General features: G+C 42.9%; 1 protein-coding gene across 1 annotated transcript; it reads right to left on the bottom strand.

The window, feature by feature from the left end:
- Nucleotides 1-2,348: 2,348 nt before the first annotated feature.
- Nucleotides 2,349-16,475, bottom strand: LOC149500251 (fatty acyl-CoA reductase wat-like). The gene is made up of 11 exons (XM_089737832.1): nucleotides 16,342-16,475; nucleotides 14,199-14,375; nucleotides 12,983-13,073; nucleotides 11,646-11,768; nucleotides 9,943-10,067; nucleotides 8,907-9,065; nucleotides 8,661-8,770; nucleotides 8,455-8,522; nucleotides 5,555-5,747; nucleotides 4,128-4,323; nucleotides 2,349-2,811 (listed from the first exon to the last, which is right to left on the bottom strand). Exons 2-11 carry the CDS (start codon nucleotides 14,366-14,368, stop codon nucleotides 2,457-2,459), a joined length of 1,590 nt encoding a protein of 529 aa, XP_089593958.1. The 5' UTR covers nucleotides 14,369-14,375; nucleotides 16,342-16,475; the 3' UTR covers nucleotides 2,349-2,456.
- Between the last annotated feature and the right edge of the window lie 670 nt (nucleotides 16,476-17,145).

The raw sequence follows: 17,145 nt of genomic DNA, 5'->3' as shown, positions 1-17,145 counted from the left end.
TAAATGCGCCACCCACCTTGAGATACAAGTTCGAAGGTCTCAAGTATAGTTACACCGGCTGTTCGAACCGAAACGCATTACTGCTTCGCAGCTGAAATAGGCAGGGTGGTGGTACCTACCCGCGCGGACTCACCAGAGGTCCTGCCACCAGTAATTACGCAAATTATAATTTTCTGATGCGATTTCAATATGTATGACGCCATTTGGAGCCAACCCGTGCAACAGCTACAGATAATACACTAATAGACAAAGATTATCCCCGTATGTACGTTATCGAATGCTGTTTATTTAAGTTCTCCAGTTGCATCCACAGACACAACCCGCTGAGTTTCTCGCCGGGTCTTCTCAGTGGGTCGCGATTCCGATCCGATGGTAGATTCAGCATAACACCGCTCTTGCTAGGACTGATGTTAGCAAAATTACTGGAGGTAGGACCTCTTGTGAGTCCGCACAGGTAGGTACCACCGCCTCGCCTATTTCTGCCGTGAAGCAGTAATGCGTTTCGACTTGAATCCGGTCGTCGTTTTCGTCGAACTCGTCGCTTGCGACGAAGGGCTCGACGAGTAAACTAACCCACAGACACAGCCCACTGAGTTTCTCACCGGATCTTCTCAGTGGGTCGCGTTTCTGATCCGGTGGTAGATTCTGCGAAGCACGGCTCTTGCTAGGGTTCGTGCTAGCAACGTCGTCAGGTTTGAGCCCCGTGAGCTCACCTACTAGATAAGGTTACGCTGATATAGCTTCTCAAGGCTCTCAGCTAGGTAGGAAAAAAAAACGGCTTGAAGGGCTATGGGCTCCGGTAACCACTTAACACCAGGTGGGCTGTGAGTTGGTCCAACCCATCTAAGCAATAAAAAAAACTCAGGCTGAAGCCGGCATAAGGTAGGTAAAAAATACCTAGTCACATCTGTTATATTGTTCTATTTCAAATGATTGGTTGACTGTTTACGCGTTGTAAGACCGCGCGGGTAGGTACCACCGCCCCGCCTATTTCTAGATGTCTATGGACTCCGTTAATCACTTAACATCAGGAGGCCCATGAGCTCGTCCACTTATCTAAGCAATTTATAAAAAAAACCTAGTGGATGCCACAACTACTCGTCAAACATCGGCTCACTTCGGGTGGCGTGTTTCGGCAGGGTGTCATCGCTCGGGTTGAATCGAAGCTCATTCGTTGCCTGACTTAGGAAGAGTGAACACGTCTCGGAACTGTCATCGTTTCATGCTGCGCAAGCTCTTTGCACGATTGCCCACGATCCGCCCACTATATCAAGAAATAATGTAGATGTCGGCTCATTTTGCGACAGATAGATCATGTTAGGCGTTCCTCCAAGCGCGAAGTTGTCGTTGCCTAAAGAATAAGACGTCCTGTCCATTCGTGTTGAGCGATGCACCATTGTGCGAATCCCAGGCGGGTACCAATTTTTCTAATGAAATACGTACTCGACAAATGTTCACGATTGACTTCCACGGTGAAGGAATAACATCGTGTAATAAAAATCAAACCCGCAAAATTATTATTTGCGTAATTACTGGTGGTAGGATATCTTGTGAGTCCGTGCGGGTAGGTACCACCACCCTGCCTATTTCTGCCGTGAAGCAGTAATGCGTTTCGGTTTGAAGGGTGGAGCAGCCATTGTAACTATACTGAGACCTTAGAACTTATACCTCAAGGTGGGTGGCGCATTTACGTTGTAGATTTTTATGAGCTCCAGTAACCACTTAACACAAGGTGGGCTGTGAGCTCGTCCACCCATTTAAGCAATAAAAAAAAGCTGTCTGGTCGAACGAATTTTGTTCTGAACGTCTTTAACATTTTTTGTTTTGAGAATAGACACGGCTTCATGTATGGAGCAGGGTGTGGGCGCAGCGGTGTTACGGGGCTCCTCCCTGGGTCCCTTCAATGAACCTCTCATATTTGTACCTATTTTATCGAGGGTAATTTTTGGCGCTACACGCCCTAGAGACGCCTTTGTTTAAAGAATTATACTAAACTCATATGACGGCGCGTAAATGGTAGTGTGGCGGGTAGCCATCATACAACGCAAGATATTTGACAGATGCCTGAATCCCGCTTACGACATTTTCAAGGTATGCTTGCATATATACAAGTTCTAAGCATCAGCATTTGGACTGTTGGTCTACCGAGCAAATATCATCCGCTCGATGGAAGATCTTTCCTCCGTCGTTCAGCCTACAGTAGCCTCATTTATTTAACTGAGGGTGCGAAGCCATTTTGGCGGTTCTCTGGACAGTAATTCGAGAAGCGTGCAAAAGCAAAACGATTTGAATATGAGGTAGTGGAGGGACGCATTGAAAAAAAAAACATTTTAATTGACAATCTTTTATGAGTTTTCTATCACATCGAATTTACAAAGTACATATTAATGCAACATATAAAACCTACAAATTCAAATGCAATTGTTATATCGTAAGTGTTTGAGCGGCGCTCGTATTCAAATTACATACATAAAAATTCTAGAGGCGAGATATAACAAAGAAAATACGACTCCAAAGAACAGCGTATAAAAACTAATGTGAGCTATCTTCAGCCATCTCTGTTTCTTCATTCCATACTCGCTGTCTTTGAGTCCGTCTTTCACGATGAACTTTCTCAAGCCGATGCACCAGATGAGCATAAAGCGCGGCCAATCGATCTTCGAAATGTCAAAATTGAACAAAATCCTGTCAGTTTTTGACATTTGGTTCAACATGGCCACGGTGTTATCATCGACAAAATTCCACTGGTTCCTCAGGAAATAGCCGTACAACAAAGACATTTTGTATATCTTTTCATACATTTTGACGAATCTGTAATAACAAGAGACGTGATACAATAAAAATATGCACGTTTTATGTGAAATTCACCAGGGCTTTGTTAATACGCCTTAACACTAGTTATTACACATATTTTATAGATTTTGCGTGGGTTTTTTCCATTACACGCTGACACTATCGAGTCGCTTGTCACGTGAATGTCAGGCTCCTTATACACTAGGCTGTGCAATTAGAATATTTTTAGATTGTTAAATGTTGACAAATTGGTAGACCAAATTTACGCTACAAGACGATTTTTTAAGCTATTGCATAGATTTTATCGCGGGCCTTGAGCGCGGCGACCGAATCATGAAATTTCGTAACGAAAAAAACCTTACACCCCTCACTCTACCTACCATGTAGCTCGCGTTCAACACATTCACACGTTGCGCTTGTGTAGTGTTTGTGAATAAGCACGTGGCGTGACGTCACACTGTAAGCCACTATTTCTCACTATTTGTCACTATTTCTGCAGTGAAGTAGTAATGCGTTTCGGTTTGAAGGGTGGGGCAGCCGTTGTAACTATACTGAGACCTTAGAACTTATATCTCAAGGTGGTTGGCGCATTTACGTTGTAGATGTCTATGGGCTCCAGTAACCACTTAACATCAGGTGGGCTGTGAAAGCTCGTCCATCCACCTAAGCAAAAAAAACCGCGTTTTTTTGTTTTTTTCCCCTACCTATTCGCTGGTAGCCTAAGAGGCTATTCCAGCCACGCCCGGACGGGTAGGTAAGCTCACGGGCTCAACCTAATAGAATTTACTAAGACTGGCCCTAGCAAGAGCAGTGCTTTGCCGAATCTACCACCGGATTGGAATTGCGACCTGCTGAGAAGATCCGGCGAGAAACTCAGTGGGCTGTGTAGGGTTAGCTCGCTTGTAAATTCTTCGACGTAGTCGACGACTTCGACGAGGACGGTGACCGGTGCTTGAGAGGCCTAAAAGCACCGAGAGTGAATCCGTGGGATCCGACCAGACATGTTTCGGGCGACGGCTTTCCGTTGCCCCATCGCAGTCGAATAAGAGGGTTTTCGGTGTCACGCCGCTTTGGCGAAGTAGCCTTGACGGATACATACTTTTCGTGAAGACAAATACTTTTATAATACTTGTATCTTGAGGCACGAAATAGACTCAGATAATAGTAGATCATTAAACAATTTCCAGCATAGCGCGCGCGAGACGACGTATTTGAATCTGATAAAAATGACACTTTCTTATGCAATATTAAAACTTTGGTTTGTTCTATTCTTTGGTTATTTAACCCCAGCATTTAACATTTAGTGTTTTATGTCTAGACAACTTAATACTTACGACTTTATGCCCTCAGGTCGCTTCATGGAGGTCACATTAAACACGAAGTCGGCTACATACGCAGGTATGTAATGCAGTAGCCATGTTAACAACCAGAATACAACATCACTACTGGTCTCAAAACCATAACAGTACCAAACGGCTTTTGGCGTAACGTACTGTTGTGTGTTAGGATTCTGCAGGAGATCACACACATCTAAAAAAGATAGCTTTATTGTTTTATTTATTGCTTTTCTGGGTGGACGAACTACGGTCCACCTGGTGTGATTACCGGAGCCATCTAAAATGTAAATGCCACCACTCACCTTGAGATATGAGTTCTATGGTCTCAGCTTTTACAGTAAAACGGCTGCCCCACCCTTAGGGTTGGGTATCACTGCTTTAGGGTAGAAATAGGCAGGGCGGTGGCACCTACCCGTGAGGACTTACAAGACGTCCCACCACCAGTAATTACAAAAATTTTAATTTTTGGGGTTTAATTTTTATTCCATAATGTTATTTCTTCAGCGTGGAAGTCAATCGTGAACATTTGTTAAGTACGTATTTCATTAGAAAAAATGGTACCCGCCTGCGAGATTCGAACACCGATGCATCGCTAGATATGAATGCATCGGACGTCTTATCCTTTAGGCCACGTCGACTTCAAAATCAGGAGGGTTTTAGTTGGAAAGACCCCATCCATCTTCCGTCCATGGTACAACTCGGATATCACATCTCGTACCCCTCTATATCCATCTCCTATATGTATGAGGGATTACCTACTGATTGCCCGGAGGCCTTTCCGGTTTCACCAGTACAGGTGAGCAAACAAAGGCTCAGCCAGGAGGGGTGCGCTTTACTTACAGCTGCCTTGGCGCCTTCAAAGGAAACCTAACAACTCAAGAGCAGCTGCTTCGCGAATGAATCTACTACCGGATCGGAGACGAGACCCGCTGAGAAGATCCGGCGAGAAACTCAGCGGGCTGATGCATGGGTTAGGTTGCACGTCGAACTCTTTGCCGAGTTCGACGGTACGGTTATCGGGGTCCTAGGCCTGCTCCTAGTGTTAGAGCTGAAAGCGTCTAATGCAAGAGTTATTGAATCTGATGGATCCGTAAGGACGTGTCTACGGCGTCGACGGTAACTGGCTCATGCGTGATCGGTAATAACATTTTTTACAATTTTCTTCGGTTTGTTCAGGCTTAATCTCTGAAAAGGCTGGACCGATTTTGACGGGACTTTCACTGGCACATAGCTTATGTAATAAGGAGTAACTTAAGCTACTTATATTTTAGAAAAATTATAAAATTATCAAATGTCATTTTATTGCAAGAAGACAGATCGCAATCTCGAAGTTTCTGATTTAGTCCGTAATTTTCAGGATAGCAAACAAAAGTTCGATTGAATGATTTAGGTTACGAAATAAATAAAAAATGTGTAAAACCTACTTTTCTTAAGTGTGCATCTGGAGTTGCTTATATTGTAAATCTTAGACTCTTTTTCATTATTTATAAAACGTTTATCGGTTGCCCACGCTGTCGCCAATACCGTGTTGTTGACGTAGTCCACAGGAGCTAGCGCTATCGTTATGTCATCTAAGAAAACCACATGCGTCACGCCAAGGCCTATGCCTAAAATAAACTGAGAAAAAAATACGCTACATTAACTGTGGGGAGACTTTTTGGCGGGTACGTTTTGGAGTGAAGTTGTGTGATTTGTTTTATTTTGTCTGTTTAACCTGAAGGTTTAAACGTGTAATAACGGTTGTTTATTAACTGTTTAATATCTGTGTAAGTGCACAAATGTGGGAAAATGAAACAAAGCCGCTGGACGTAAATTCTCGGGATCCTTCAAAAAGTCCACTGAAAACTCTCGGTAAATAACCACCATTTTACTGAGATTATATTTCATCCCATATCATTTCATTTCGTTTTCATTTCATTTCATGCCATGTTTCATATTAATCAACTTGATTTCATAATATCATTTTTCATGTGTAAAAAAGTTTGCATTCAAATTAAAATAAGACTTGACCTAAAGGTCTTAAGTACCAAGTCATAAAATCCCATAAAAAAAGCTGTAAGACTTTTGACGGGATAATTTATTACCTAAAGTAGGGCAAATACGTGAAAATCAAACTCAGGACATGGCTTCTCAGGTACTTCCGAAATTTAACAGTCTTTATGATTAAAATGGTGAAAAGTCAGCTTTTTTTTCAACGCTTCCTGAAGCCCAAGGGCACTATGTGTGACTCCTTTGCTGAGGAGTTCACGAAACACCAACCATATACGATAGTCCGATCTCCCGCTCCGTCGCCCAGATCGTGTTTAAGATATTAAGGATTTTTACAAAATTGACGCTGTCGACAATGCAACGCAAGAAGCTAATTGCCATATTAACGAGAATAACAATACTGTTCCTTTTTTTTCCTGGCCGGGTGCCGAACCTCCTACAAGTTCCCCAGGTCACCTAGGGGGCGCGCGGGGTATGTGGGGCTCGACGACCTGCAAGGTGTTAGGAGCAGACCGCGGGTCCAAGAAATTTTAGGGCCCTACCCACTAAACGACTCCCCTGCACTCTTACACCCGACGACCGATCTCCGTTCGGGGTCAAAACCTGGTCAAAGTAGGGGGTTCCTGCGATCAACACTACAACCAGACACGCGACGCCACCCCGAGGACGCCCGACTGACGGTTCGTCGAGGCGATAGTCGACGACCAACGACGTCGATCTCCGCGGTACGGCGGCCCTACCAGGCCGCCCGGGCGATGCCGCTGGTGTTCCGGGATACCCCGCTGAGCCAGAACCAGCCTGCCGGGTCGGAACGCGATACACCGCCGACCGGGTTGCTCTTCCACAGTATGTTCGGCGACGACAGCGACGACGAAAATGCGGACCGCATCGCAGTCCGCAGCCGCCGACGCGTCGTCCCGTCCTCCTGGTGCCAGCGCGCTAGAGCGACGGTAGCGTGCGGCGCAGCCTCAACCCCATTAGGTCGCCCCGTGACCATATCTGGGAGGAGACTGCCTCCTCATAGGGGCAGGAGCTGGACAAACGCCCTCCTCCAGCCCCCAGTTCGGCGGCGGCAGCACGGCGCCAAGAGGGAAGAAGAGCTTTCCCTCTCCCGTTCCGCCGCCTCCTTCTGCGAGATGGCGGACTCGCAAAAGTCGAGCATCGCCTGCCAGGACTGGTCGCTGCCGAGCATCGTAAGCACGACGGTCGGAAGCGACAAGTCCGGTCCTCTTTTTGCAACGAGAACACGGCGGAGCACACGCTCGCGTACTGCCCCGCTTTCGCGGAGCAGCGGCCAGCCACTGCAGTGGTGGCACTTCGGCGTCGGCTCCCTCCGGGCGACGAGGTGCAGGTAGCGACGGAAACAACCGTGTCTCGTGAGCACCTGCGTCGCTCGGAAGGTGAGACGTCTGAGGTCTCGATTCCCCCAGCCCGAAAGGACCGATCAGATCGCCTCGACGGTCCGTCGCTTGTAGGCGGGGTCCACCAGGCGGCGAGACCACGCCTCGAGCACGGCACGCCGAGATTGAAGCTTCCGCGCTCGAACTTCCGCCGCGCCGGGATGCGGCTCCCCCCTGGAGCGGAGATCACATCGCCACGCGTAATCCGCAGCGAGCGCCTCCGCTTACAGGTCCCAGGGAAGCGTCCCGGCGAGCACGCACGCCGCCTCAAACGAGACGGTGCGGTACCCGCTACGGACGTCGCAACGCCGCGACGTTGTCGCGGGTCAGGGCGTGGCACACACGTGGCACCACACGGGAGCCCCGTACAGTGCTATCGACCGCACGAACCCCGTGTAGAGGTGGCGCACCACCATGTCGGGACCACCGACGTTCGGCAACAGCCGATTCAGTGAGCCGGCGGCCGCCATCAGTCGAGGACCCAATCTTTCGAAATGAGCCCGGAAGCTCCAAAACAATACTGTTCCTGCCTTGAGAGCAATTCAAGTTGAAATTCAAGATTCAAAATAGCTCTCGTGGTTTTAACCGCTTTGTTTGGGCAACGACACTAGCCTCTCGAGTGCTATAATAAATTATGGTCTAACCAAGGAACAAGCTGTTAATGTTCTTTAGGTTAAACTATCGAAGAACCGTTGGAGTAGACGAATTCCGGAGAGGAGACCGTGGGCCCGTAAATAGTGCCATGATGTAGGACGCAGATTAACAAGGTAAAGCGATGATACACGAAGTATAGTTCGCATGGCGTGCCTTCGAAGAGGCTGTTAATGATGATGACGAAAAGGTTTCCAAGTTTAGACACGTTGGAGATAGAGAAGAGATGTCAATCGTCCATCCGCATCTGCCTGTAACAGCTATTTTAGGCAGTCACAACTTACCCCGCTGGGACCGATCACCGAGCTCATATCCACCCATCCAGGTGTGGGTTCATTGAGCGTGCAGATAACTGAAAATGGAAAATATAATGGATTGCTTCGATGGTTACATAAGAGGTCCGGTGTTAAACTATCCGTGTGGCTAGTTACTGCATATTTATATGTCTCTTCTTTAGCTATTTCGGAAAGAAAAGCCCTTGAATACTTGCCTATGGGTGGCCTCACTATGGCTACAGGTAAATCCTTGCCCATTGTACGCACGACATCCTCGGCTATGGCCTTCGTGAAGCAGTACGTGTTGGGCCAGTCCCTTATCAAACTGAAAACACGAATTCATTACACATGACCAATTTCAAACTACTGCTGTCTGCACGTGCCCTCACTACCCTCGGTCCCAGAGCTCTCATCCACCCAAGTGATGCACGGCACGTACTCACTTCGGCTCGTCTACTCACTCAGCAGTGATCGCGTTGAGTCTGCATTCTTCGACTGTCTCCGCGAGCTGTATCATGACTTCCGGAGGGACGGGGCTTTCATAGAATTTCTCCTCGATGGTGTCATTTATTCTGCTCTTTGTTGCATTGAAGAACGCAGTGGAAACGTGTACGAAGGATCTAGAAGAAAAATTAAATCGATATTTAGTGTACTTAGTGTAAAAGGATAAGACGCCCGGTGGAATTCCGCAACCTGGAACCGATTTCTCTAATGAAATACGTAGGTACTTAACATAATACAAGAATGGCGTCCGCATTAAAGGAATAACATAGTGTAACAAAAATCAAAAGCCCCAAAAGTTGAGGTGTAACCACATAACACCAGATGGGTCGTGAGCTTTTCACCCAACAAAGCCAAAAATTCAAAGTGCCTACGCATTAATGTACGAGGCCAGATTCATTAAGGCTGCCAGGCTGCCAGGGTCCTGCGCGTTCAGTATAACAACATCTTCAGGGTGCTATTGCGGCTGCCTCCCTACTGCAGTGCGTCGCAAATGTTTGCTGATGCCCGGACGGATGGCTATCAAGCTATAATCCGAAAAAAGGTTGCCTCTTTTTTAAGACGAGTGAGAGACAGTAGTAATGGCATCCTCGGGATGATTGCTTCTCGCGCTGATTGTCCGATCCAACATAAATGGATGTGTATAATTACCGGACAAGACTGACATATCCTTATTATTATTTTACTCTTCATTATGAAATGTGTATGATTTTCTTTTTTATTTTATTTTTTCTCCAAATTAATTGACTGATTGACATAATGATAGCTAATATTGACATAGAGTGGTTACTACTGTATTGATATAATTATGTGTTTCTAATTCATTTCCTTTGTATATTTAATTAATTGAATTAGTATATTGTTCATTTTCTATTTGTATTGTTGAACTGTTTGTGTGCTGACTATTGTATTATTATTATTTTATGGATTTTTTCTGAAATAAATGTTTTATTTATTATTTATTATTATTATTAAACAGAAAGAAGAAAAAAACACCTTAGATTTTTGCAGCATTTGGCCAATTCCATGATCTCCCTGGTACCTCTGACGTTGATGAATGTGGCCTTCTTCAGTGGCTCTACGAACCTGGTCGTGGCGGCCACGTGGAATATCACATTCACCTGTAATGCACAATTAATCTTTGTAGTTGATTTAACTTTTTTTTTCTACCTATTCTGGTAGCCTCGAGGGTCATACTAGATTCACCGGGCGAGTAGCTGAGCTCACGGGGCTCGGTGGACGTTGCTAGCACTGGCCCTAGCAAGAGCAGTGCTTCGCAGAATCTACCACCGGATCGGAAACGCGACCTACCGAGAAGATCCGGCGAAAAACTTAGTGGGCTGTGTCAGACTGTGTGTAACCTATAGAAGGTTAGTTCGTCGACGAATTCTTCATCGTAATCGACGAGTTCGATGAAGATGGCGATCGGTGGTTAAGAGTCTGTGGGTTTAGTTGCACGTGGAGAAAGCGTGCTTTAAAGGCACCAAGTCTGGATCAGGAGAAGTGTTACGACCGCCAAGATCAAGAGTAGGTTGAATTTACGATGTTATTTTAAGGGATCTTATGACCTGGTAACTAAGACCTTTAAGGCATGTCTTATTTTAATTTATATATTTATTTTTATGAAAAATTATAAAATGGAGTGAAATGAAACAAACTGAAATGAAGATGATTAATTTAAGATCAACTGGGATGAAATTAAATAAAATGAGATGAGATGATTTGGGATGGAATGTAATCGCAGTAAAATGGTGGTCGTTTACTAAGATTTTTTCAGTGGAATTTTTAGAGCATCCCGAGAAATTACGTCCAGCGGCTTTGTTTCATTTTCCCACATTTGTGCACTTTCACAGATATTAAACAGTTAATAAACCACCGTTATTACGCATTTAAACCTGAAGAAACACTAAATAGACAAAATAAAACAAATTACACAATTTCACTCCTCGCGTTCCCGCCAAAAAGTCACCTTACAATGTTTAGCAGAAAAACCTGTATACCCATTTTCTAATTCGGTTTTTGCTGTTACCATTGGAACTCCATCACTAGTCCCGACTATCGTAAAAACTAGTACCTACGTTTATTTATGTATTTATGTTGCAATGTATTATGAAAAATAGACAATAAGTACATGACAGATGTCATCTCAATTATTACTATAGGTCACTAGGTACACCGTGCAATCGACAGTGCAATAGTTGACAACGTCGTGAAATTAGAAGTGTATTTATAGATTAATTGAATGAAAATACAATGAATGATTTTAAGAAATATTGCTGGTGGTATGACCTCTTTACTGATGGTAGGACCTCCTTACTGGTGGTAGGACGTCTTTACTGATGGTGGGACCTCTTGTGAGTCCGTGTGGGTAGGTACCACCGCCCTGCCTATTTCTGCCGTGAAGTAGTAATGCGTTTCGGTTTGAAGGGTGGGGCAGCCGTTGTAACTATACTGAGATCTTAGAACTTATATCTCAAGGTGGGTGGCACATTTACGTTGTAGATGTCTATGGGCTCCAGTAACCACTCAACACCAGGTGGGCTACGAGTTCGTCCACCCATCTTAAGCAATAAAAAAAAATGCAAAGTGTTCTGAAAATACCGTTTATACCGTACTTAAGCGGAAATTGTAGTAAGTACCCGTTATATTTTAATAGTGTGTATAATGTAAATTTGGAAGTTTGAGCCAATTCAAAATACCTCTTGTGCAAGCTTCATCCTGTCTTCCTCGTTCAGGCCAACGCCTAGTTCTGAGATGTCGCCTTCGACCGGTATCACTTTCCGAGCGAAATCTGGTTGTTGAGACCGTAAATTGTCGTATACCTTAAACAATAAATAAAAGGTCAGGAACGGCTTCCAAGATGAAGGAAATGTATAGTGTAATAAAAAATAGCCCCAAATATATAGAACTAATTCGATAGAAAGAAAGAAAGAAATCATTTATTCGCCAAGCATAGTGAAAATGAGTTATTACATAAGTTAAAAGCAGCGTGTATGCTTTGTCATTATTTGACAGGTTTTGATAGGAGCTTTGTTGGTTTATTTTATTTATATATCTGGGAAAATGGGCGTCCGTGTAACGCTGGTTTGCTACAAAAGCCCTTATTCATGATGATATGGTACCTTGGATGATATGGTGATAATATGGATGATATGGTGGCCACCCACCTTGAGACACGAGAAAATCTTAAAGTCGAGAAAGTTTTCTTAGTGTAGTATTACATTTCCTGTCTTATCCGTCAAACATTGAATTACGCGGGAAAATAAGTAATAAGAATAGATACAGACAAATAAGAACAGATTGCTGCTACGAAGGAATGGAAAGCAATCTGTATCCGCAAGCCGCCGTCCTAATGCTAAGCTAAGGGTTAGATAATTGGCTTTATGGTGGCAAAATTAAGAGAATTAAAAGTATTTCCATTTTAACTCAGATAAAATAAGCGAGAAATTTGTTGAAAATATGGCGTGGAACGTATTGGGCGAACCGACCTAAAATGGAGGCTGGCAACACTGTCGGGTTGTTAATGTCAGTTGAGTTTGAGCGGGAATTTAAGAGTGACGTGGTGATTTAACCCTTATTAATTACAATACACATACTTTATTTAACCTCACCATTGGACCAAAGACAGTACGGTATAGACTATTTGGTACATACGGACGTGATGCCAAAATTGCTCCCTTGCAGTAGTAATCTATTTGCATCCGATTGATGCGTGTAGATTTTAATAAGATTTTTTGTTTAATCGTTCTAAATATCCTTGAAGATTGCAGAGACAGAGCTATTTCCGTGAATAGCCACGGACAACGACCTGTTTGGTAATAAGAACGCACACTACCAGCTAATATATTAAAATAAGTATTGAGATTATTGAATTTTTGTGTTAGTTTAATCCTAATTGTGGATTAATGTGTTACAGCGACATCTAGTTTGGTAACAGTGTGCCATTGACAGTTTTCAAGTGTTCAGTTTTTACAATACACTATAGATAGCGCTGTAACAAAAATTATTCTTTATTTCATTAAAAAAACGTACTAACAGGATCTTTAAATTGTAACTGCAGCCTCTCTTCCATAGACAGTCCCTTTTTCAATCGTATCAATATGTAAATCCGCTTAACGTCGCACGATCTGAAACAGGCAACGCGTTAAACTAGTTTCTCAAGGGGCTGACAGTGGAAGAATTAGATCTGATGAATATTTGAAGAGATCTTGAGAAAATCTACAGAGCTTTTTGCTATTCGCGCTGGATATCGGGTCGGTCCCTTAGAGCACGAACCGTCGATATCGAATAAGTCGTCGTGGCCTAAAGGATAAGACGTCCGATGCATTCGTATGTAGCGATGCACCGGTGTTCGAATCCCCCAGGCGGGTACCAATTTTTCTAATGAAATACGTACACAACAAATGTTCACGATTGACTTCCACGGTGAACGAATAACATCGTGTACTAAAAATCAAACCCGCAAAATTATAATTTGCGTAATTACTGGTGGTAGGTCCTCTTGTGAATCCGCGCGGGTAGGTAACACCACCCTGCCTATTTCTGCCGTGAAGCAGTAATGCGTTTCGGTTTGAAGGGTGGGGCAGCCGTTGTAACTATACTTGAGACCTTAGAACTTATATCTCAAGGTGGGTAGCGCATTTACGTTGTAGATGTCTATGGCCTCCAGTAACCACTTAACACCAAGTAGGCTCTGAGCTCGTCCATCCATCTAAGCAATAAATAAAAAAAAATCGAAATCGAATCGATAGATCGATTACAGCAACAAAAGTATTAGAAATCTGTGCACTAAAAGACTTTCGGGTCGTAAAAACATATCCGATTGTTTCCATTACCTTGCTTCGGCCTTAGAGCACACGAGACGCGTACAAGTACTCAGTGGCACCGAACACTAAATGATTTAATTAAAGTTCTGGCTTCATCGAGAATCAAAACAGAAACTCGTGCCGAAACGAGCAAGGCACTGAAGTGAAGGATGGTTCGCGGGATTACAATACCCAGGGAACACGTGTGAGCTGTCATCACAAGACTTTGCCACTATTTCATTGGGACTATAGGCAGTACGCTTTTAGAGAAGGTTTCTGCTACGTACCATCCCGTTACGCGCTATCACATGTCCCTCTTTAAAGCTTAGAAAAAGGCCTCAGTGGCTTGCCTGTACTCTCAGTAGGTACTCTAAACTATCTGTCCACGCAATATCAACTTTACGAATCTAATTTGAGTTGTAAGTTGTTTAAGGCACCACCGATCACCTTAGAAGCTTCTCTATGAGCTGCTTCCCGATGAAGCCCGTGCCTCCAGTGATCAGCGCTGTGGCTCCCGCGTAGAACTGCCGCACAGCCGACTCGCCGCGGAGCGCTTCCTCCTCCAGCGCCTTCTGACGCGAGACCTGCTCGATCTCCAAAGCTAAAGCGCTGTCCATTCTGAAACTAATAGGAATTTATATTTGAAGATGCCAGTTTTGTTCCTTGCACAAACTAATCTGCCGGTCCTCATCCGAGGTCTTTCTTCAACTGACCCATCGATGTCGCTGGCGTCCACGTGCAAACCTGACAACTCACATTCCGGCGTCTGCGCAAAAGTTATAGCTTCAAATGCTTATAGACAGAAAGAGAAAAAAACAATACACTTTTTTTTATTGCCTCTGTAGGCAGACGAGCATACGGCCCACCTGATGGTGAGTGGCTACCGTCGCCCATGGACCTCAGCAATGCCAGGGGCAGAGCCAAGCCGCTGCCTACCGCTAAAGTAAAACCTTTACTATTTAAAACTTTTTAGTTTTAAGAAGGATTTCTCTTTAGTGTCATTTAGCATAGATTATACACTTAATATATTTGAGATAATTTAGTGTATAATCTATGGTGTAGTCTGTCATTCGGTAAAAAAAACGTTCAGTTTTGTATTTATAATTAATACTGTATAAAATATTAATTTTAACAGGTTAAGGACCGGAGTGGTCTCTGTGGGTGGATACAATTACTTTGCCATAACAACATTAGCGGTTCCTTGGGACGCCCCAACTCACCTGCCTAGAATACCCCTGACCGCAAGTTTTCTATTGAATATGTAAGAAATCCCCACCGCCCCATGGCTCATCTAGGCTAGTAGCTATAACATATTGAAGGGAGACTACTCGACAATATAATTGTATAATCAAAAAACCGAAAGTTGGAATAGCTTATTTTAGTAATTCTTTATCCATATGCATTTAATTACTGTTGCCAAAATTGCAAAAAAAACTCGGTCCTTAACCTGTTAAAGAGATTAAGGGCTTTAAATGTTGTTTTCTTATTATATCATCACAAACACAATTAAATCATTTATTTTCTTATTAATGCTGAAATACTCCATAACATTATCTATACTAATATTATAAAGAGGAAAGATTTGTTTGTTTGTTTCGAATAGGCTCCGAAACTACCGGACCGATTTGAAAAATTATTTTTCCATTAGAAGCCGACATTGTCCCTGATGAACATAGGCTACTTTTTTAAATTTTTATTTATTTATTTTTTTTGGTTTCATGTGTGTTTTAATGTTTCCGAAGCGAAGCGAGGGCGGGTCGCTAGTATACCTATATGATTATTACAAAACATAATACTATTTTAAATTTAACTAATTAGTTATATTTACGTATATAATATGTTTCAAACATTCATTTTTTTCGTTAAATTGCATAATTATTATAATTTTGCGGGTTTGATTTTTATTACACGATGTTATTCCTTTACCGCGGAAGTGAATCGTGAACATTTTGTTGAGGTACGTATTTCATTAGAAAAATTAGTACCCGCCTGGGATTCGAACACCGTTGCATCGCTCATCACGAATGCACCGGACGTCTTATCCTTTAGGCCACAGCGACTTCAAATTTATTTATGACTAGCTGATCCGGCAGACTTCGTAGTGTCTCAATCGATAAATAAAAGACCTAATCTTTTGTATAAAATAAACTTAAAACAAACAAAAGGAATCCGTCCGACGGGGCGACGGGGGACACATCAAAGGGAAAACAAAATTGTTATTTTATTTAATTCCGAGTATTTTCATATTTACCTACCTTTTAAACCTTCTCTGTACTTCCACAAATAATTCAAGACCAAAATTAGCCAAATCGATCCAGTCGCTCTCGAGTTTTAGCGAGACTAACGAACAGCAATTTATTTATATATTTAAATAGATATAGAATAGATTTATCAAGGCATTGTTGTACATCCGCTTAATGCAAAATTGACGTACACATCACTAAATTCAAAATAAATGATAATGTTTAAAAAAAAAAAATTCCTTTGCTCTACCTTAACTGGTAGAGAAAGCCTTAGACTTAACGCATTGAGGTAGTTAATAGATCAAAAATGAAAAGTTTTATTTAAATTATTATAATGTTTCCCATACCTATTCGCTGGTAGCTTAAGGGACTATTCAGGTACGATCGGACGGGTAGCTGAGGTCTCGGGTTCAACTCGACAGAATTTGCTAACACCGGGCCCTAGCAAGAGCAGTGCTTCGCCGAAACTACTACCGGATCGGAATCGCAACCCACTGAGAAGATCCAGCGAAAAACTCCGTGGGCATTATTATATATATACAAATATATGCAACAAAGGTTAATGTTGATGGCGACCTTTTTAAAACCGCCCACTGTCCCTGCGGTGTACTTAAGTATCATTTAAGGTTTGTAAATAAAATCAATTAAATAATTTGATTTCCAATTTCTTATTCTTTGTCTGCACCTTATCCCACTAGGTGGGGTCGGCACAGCGAATGTTTCTATTCCATTCTCTTCTATCAGCCGTCATCTCAACACTCACTCCTCTCGGTGGACAAGAATCATTTGGAAACGAATTAAGCGCGGTGTACCAATCCAGTGAAATATATACATGTACATACACACATACATACTTTTATGTTATACTGTAAATATACAAATACATAATGTAATATAATCATAATTATTAAAATATTAAATATGTTTATCTAATTAACTTTCTTTCGATGATATCGTCTATAATCATAGCTTAGCGTATCTTCACACTTTATAAGTCCAAAACGATGACAGCTACAGAAACGTGAATGAGAAGAAATAAATAGGTTTTCTTTTCAATTTATCCCCTATTTATTCACTAGCTTATAGAGGTATGCCAGCTAAAACCTTCACGCCACATAGGTGCTTTTATCATACTAATTAAATGCTACAGT

Source organism: Bombyx mandarina, chromosome 23 (genome assembly GCF_030267445.1).
Source record: "Bombyx mandarina strain Sakado chromosome 23, ASM3026744v2".
Taxonomy (NCBI): domain Eukaryota; kingdom Metazoa; phylum Arthropoda; class Insecta; order Lepidoptera; family Bombycidae; genus Bombyx; species Bombyx mandarina.
Note: the sequence above shows the minus strand (reverse complement) of the source record. Positions and strands in the feature narration are given on the sequence as shown.

Excerpts from the sequence above, each read along its gene's own strand:
- LOC149500251 (XM_089737832.1), bottom strand. The coding sequence starts at position 14,368 with ATGGACAGCGCTTTAGCTTTGGAGATCGAGCAGGTCTCGCGTCAGAAG. Across the intron at positions 13,074-14,198 it reads CTCATAGAGAAGCTTCTAAG|ATCGTGCGACGTTAAGCGGA; the intron begins GTGATCGGTGGT and ends TGCCTGTTTCAG. Across the intron at positions 2,812-4,127 it reads CGACCTGAGGGCATAAAGTC|ATTCGTCAAAATGTATGAAA; the intron begins GTAAGTATTAAG and ends TTGTTATTACAG.